Raw genomic sequence first — 5,000 nt, 5'->3', positions numbered from 1 at the left:
CATGCTAATTCTCTTTTAATCGATGTTTTCCAGCTCCGTGTCTGTCTGTGCACTATGTACACACCTATATACACGTGCAGACACAGAGAAAAACAACAACAACAACAAAAAAAACATAGACGCGAATACACACGCACGCACATGAAAAAAAAAAAAAATAATAAAAAATAAAAATACGGTTCACTTTCTTCCTCCTCCTCTTTTTCCTCTTCTTTCATCCTTCTTATTTTCCTATCTACCATCTTCCTCTTTACTTCAGTCTCTGTCTATTCAATCTTTTATTCTCTTCCCTTATTATTATCCTCTATATTCCTATGTCTCCTTTATCTCACGTCTCGCCCTCCTCCTCTTTCCCTCTTCTCCTTTCCTTGCTGTTATTCCCTCTTCTCATTTATCTTCCCTCTCCTTTCCAAAGTCAAAGTCTAATTCACTTTCTTCTTCTACTCCTCCCTCCTTTTATTCACCCCTTTTTCCCTTTTCTATTTCCTTCTCTACTTCCCTTCCTCTCCTCTATTCCTTTCCTTCTTCCTCGTCCTTGCTTTTCTTTCACTATCTCCTATTCCTTATTCTTCTCCTCCTTCTTCTCTCTTTATTTCAGTTTACTTTTCCCCTCATTTATTTCCTTCTCTTCCTTCCTCCTTCATTTCAAATTCTTCCCATTTCTTCTATTACTCCTATTTGGCTTCATTTCCTAACCCATTTTCCTCTTCCTTTTTCCCCTCTTTATCTCCTCCTCCTCTCCTCCTCCTCTTCTTACATGCGTACCTCCTCTTTCCCGGTAATCCCTTTTCATTCGCCTTCTTTTTCCTCCTCTTTTACTTATTTCTTTCTCTTATTCTAACTCTTCTTTATTCTTTTCTACTTTTCTCATTTAACCCCATTCTCTGTTTCTTTGTTTCTTTGTTTCTTTGTTTCTCTGTTTCTCTCTGACACTGACTCCTTTTCTTTTGCTGTTGGGGGGTTTAAAATTCTCTCTTCTCTCTTCTCTCGGGGTTTTCTCTCCTCTCTCTCTCTTCTCTCTCGTCCCCCTCCTCCCCTGCTGTCTGTCGTTCTCTCCTCTTACTCTCTCTCTCGTTCTCTCCGTCTCTCTCTCTCTCATCCTTCTCCCTCCTCCCTTTTCCTCCTCCTCCTCCTCCCCCCCTCTCTCTCTCTTTTTCGCTTCCCCCCCTCTCTCGCTCTCTCTTCTCTCTCTCTCTCTATCTCTCCTACTTCTCTCTCTCTCCTCTTTCTCCTCTCTTCAACCCCTTTCTCTCTTCTCTCTCTCCTCTTTTTGGGGGCCCCCCCCCCCTTTTTTCCCCCCCCCCCCCCGGGGGGGCGGGTTTTTTTTTTTTTTTTTACTTTTTTTTTTTTTTTTTTTTTTTTTTTTTTTTCTTTTTTTTTTGTTTTTCCCCCCCCCTTTTTTCTCCCCCTCTCCCCCTTTTTTCCCCCTTCCCCTTTTCTTCCCCCTTTCCTTTTTTCCCCTCTTTCTCTTTCCTCTCCTTCCTCTTCTCTCCTTTTTCCCCCTTCCCCTCCCCCCCCCCCCTCCCCCCTCCTCCCTCCCCTTCCCCCCTTTCCCCTCCCCTTCCCCTCCCCCCCCTTTTCTTCTTCTTCTCTCTTCAATCCTCTTTCTTTTTTCTCTCTCTTCTCCCTTTTTCCCCTCTCTCCCCCCCTTTTTTTCTCTCCCTCTCTCTCTTCCCCTTTTTTCCCCCTCCCCCCTCCTTTCTCCTCCTTTTCCCTCCCTTTTCATCCCTTTCTCTCTCCATTCCCTCCCCTTTCCCCTCCCTCTCCTTCCCCCTCCCCTCCCCTCCCTTCCCACCCCCTCCTCACCTTCTCTTCTTCTCTCTCTCTCTCTCTTTCTCCCCCCCCCTCCCTCCCTCTCTCTCTCTCTCTCTCTCTCTCTCTCTCCCCCAAACTCTCTCTCTCTCTCTCTCTCTCTCTCTCTCTCTTCTCTCTTTCCCTCTCCCTCTCCCCCTCCCTCTCCCTCTCCCCCCCCTCTCTTTTCTCTCTCTCTCTCTCTCTCTTTCTCTCTCTCTCTTCCTTTCTCTCTCTCTCTCTCTCTCTCTCTCTCTCTCTCTCTCTCCTCTCTCTACTATCCATCCCCCTCTTCCCCCACCAACTCCCCCCCCCTTCCCCCCCAACCACTTCACCTTCCTCATCCTCTGATTTTATCTCTAAGTTCCCTTCCTGTTCCTCCACCTCCTCTCCCTCCTACTCCTCTTTTACCTATTTCCTCTACTTTTGCCTCCTCCTCCACCTCGTTACTCCACTTCACCTTAACCTCTTTCTCTTCTTCCTTATTTCACTTCTTATTCTCTATTTTCTCCACCTTTTTCCCCATATCTTTTCCCATCTTCTCTATCTCTTCCTTCTCCTCCACATCCACCGCCTCCTGTTCCTCATCTTCTCCACTTCTGCATCTACCCCCTCCTCCTCCTCCTCCTCCTCCATCTGAACAGCCTCCTCTTTCTCCAACTTCTCCTCCACCTCCACCTCCTCCACATCCACATTGACCTCCTCTTTTATTTCCACCTTTAGCTCCACCTCTTCATCCATCACCACCTCCGCCCCGTTCACCTATTCCACTTTTTTCATCCCCCTCTACCTCCACCACCTCCTCCACTTTCACCACCTCCATCCCCTATTCACCTCCACCTTCACCCAATCGACCTCCTCCACCTCCACCCCCCTCGACCTCCTCCACCTACACTCCCATCCACTTCTACCCCCATCCACCCTATCGACCTCCTCCACCTCCACCCAAATCGACCTCCTCCACCTACACTCCCATCCACTTCTACCCCCATCCACCCAATCGACCTCCTCCACCTCCACCCCATCGACCTCTCCACCTCCACCCCCATCCACCCCTATCTACCTCCGCCTCCTTCATCCCTATCCACCTCCACCCCATCCACCTCCACCCCTATCCACCTCTACCCCCATCCCTCACCCACCCCCATCCACTTCCTCCATCTCCACTCCCCATCCACCTCCATCCCCCACCTACCCTCATCCACCTCCACCCCCACACACCCCCACCCCCATCCCCATCCACCTCCACCCCCCATCCACCCCACCCCCCATCCCCCATCCCCCACCACCCCCACACCCCACCCCCATCCCCATCCACCCCCTCCACCCCCAGCCCCCTGTACTTACCCACAGCCGTCGCCACGCCCAGCGCTCGGGCGCAGTAAGGGAGGTTTTCCCAGAAGCAGCCGCAGCGGATCTCTTCGTAACTCATTTTGGTCTGATTCTTTCTCTTCTTTCTTCTCTCTTCTTTTTAGATAGGTATTATCGCTGTGTTTCTTGCGTGTTTGGTTCCTCTGTTTTTGTTTTGTTTGTTCTTTGTTTTGGTTTTATTGTCTTATCTTCCTACTCACTCGCTGTCTTCTTTTTATTTCTGGTTTTGTATTTTACCTTCTTTTTTCTTTTTTTTTCTCTGTCACTTGATTTCGTTCTGGTTGTTTTCTTTTTCTTTTTCTTTATTTTTCTCCGTGTGAAATTCTTCGTTTTCTATGCTTTGTGTTTCATGTCTTTCTTTCGCTTTTACTTCCTCTCACTCCATTTTATGTCTGCATTTTGTCCGTTTGTCGTCGCACATTTTATTGTCTTTCAATTTGAACTGGTCTCATTTCTGTTACTTTTTCCTCTCTCCCTCTCTCTCTCTCTCTCTCTCTCTCTCTCTCTCTCTTCTATCTATCTATCTACTTATTTATCTCTGTCTATTTATCTATATATGCCTATCTATCAATCTATCTGTCTGTCACTTTTTCTTTATCTAACAAATATTCGTCTGCCTTTCAAACAAGCATTCTCTTTTTTTCTCTTTCCCTCTCTCCTCTCTCTCTCTCTCTCTCTCTCTCTCTCTCTCTCTCTCTCTCTCTCTCTCTCTCTCTCTCTCTCTCCTTCACTCGGTGCTAATCCCCACGTCCGCCAACCATCGTTGGCTCGTTTTCCCTTTAGTTTACATTTTCAAAAAAGGAAAAAAAGAAAAAAGAAAAAGAAAAAAACATATCCTGTCTTTTTTCCAAAATGTTCTATTCTCTGCCTCTTATTCCTTAATTCGTCCCTGTATTTTTGCCTTTCCCCAGTTTATTCAAGGATGGATCCATTGTACGTCTGATGCAATGCTGTGAGATTGCATTCTTTCAACGAGGTTTTGGCTGCATCATCTGGGTCTCGGACGCCGAATGGAATAATCTGGAAGGGAAGAAGTTTGATCGTTAATGCTATTTTCGACAAGATTATGTTAATATGTAGTATACACTGGTACTGTTGGTATTTACTGATGTTTACTGGTATTTTGCACTTTGATCATCTTTTGTTTTGACTTGCCTGTCTATCTGTACATCTATCTGTCTGTCTATCTAGCTGTGTATCTGCTATCTAACCTTCAGTCTTTCTATCCATCTATCTTGTTGTCTAGCTATCTGCTATCTATCTGTCAGTCTATCAATCTATCCCTTATTCATCTATCCAACTCTCCATCTACCAACCTGTCTATCTAGCACAAAGGCAAAATAGATAAGTCCCAATCACACAAACACACACACGAGCCACGAAAACACACACACAGACAAACAGGGAACCAGCAAGACCCCCCAGTAGCGAGCCCCAGACGCAAGACAAGGCAGGAGACAAGGGCAGTGGAGCTGAAGAGCGGTTTAAGGGGAACTGCACCGGAAGGGGAATTGAAGAAAGAAAGTCAGGAAGTTTGTGTTTTCAGGGCAAACTGTTACTATTTTCATATTGTTTCTTCTTTTGCACTTCTGAAGGGGAGAGAAATTGTTTGATATGAATGGCTGGGGGAAAGTGGGTTGTGGATGTGTTTGGTGGTAATGATGGTGAATATTGATGAGGATTTTTTTATGCTGGTTATTAAATGGAATTTAAGGTTTTTATGAGATGTAATTTGATGAGAGAAATGATAAAAGCTGCACGCATCTGTGGCCAATTAATCAGAATTACTAATTGAATGAATTCACGCAAATGTGTTGATGATAATAACGACAACAGCA

At 45.9% G+C, this 5,000-nt stretch overlaps 1 protein-coding gene across 1 annotated transcript in view; it reads right to left on the bottom strand.

The window, feature by feature from the left end:
• LOC119597309 overlaps positions 1-5,000 on the bottom strand; it is an 88,539-nt gene that overhangs the window by 54,530 nt on the left and 29,009 nt on the right. Inside the window, exon 2 of the mRNA XM_037946854.1 lies at positions 3,139-4,182. Coding sequence (XP_037802782.1) covers positions 3,139-3,223 — 85 coding nt within the window. The 5' untranslated portion in view covers positions 3,224-4,182. The remainder of the gene's footprint in view (positions 1-3,138; positions 4,183-5,000) is intronic.

The sequence above is a fragment of the Penaeus monodon genome, chromosome 39, assembly GCF_015228065.2.
Source record: "Penaeus monodon isolate SGIC_2016 chromosome 39, NSTDA_Pmon_1, whole genome shotgun sequence".
Classification (NCBI taxonomy): Eukaryota; Metazoa; Arthropoda; class Malacostraca; order Decapoda; family Penaeidae; genus Penaeus; species Penaeus monodon.
Note: the sequence above shows the minus strand (reverse complement) of the source record. Positions and strands in the feature narration are given on the sequence as shown.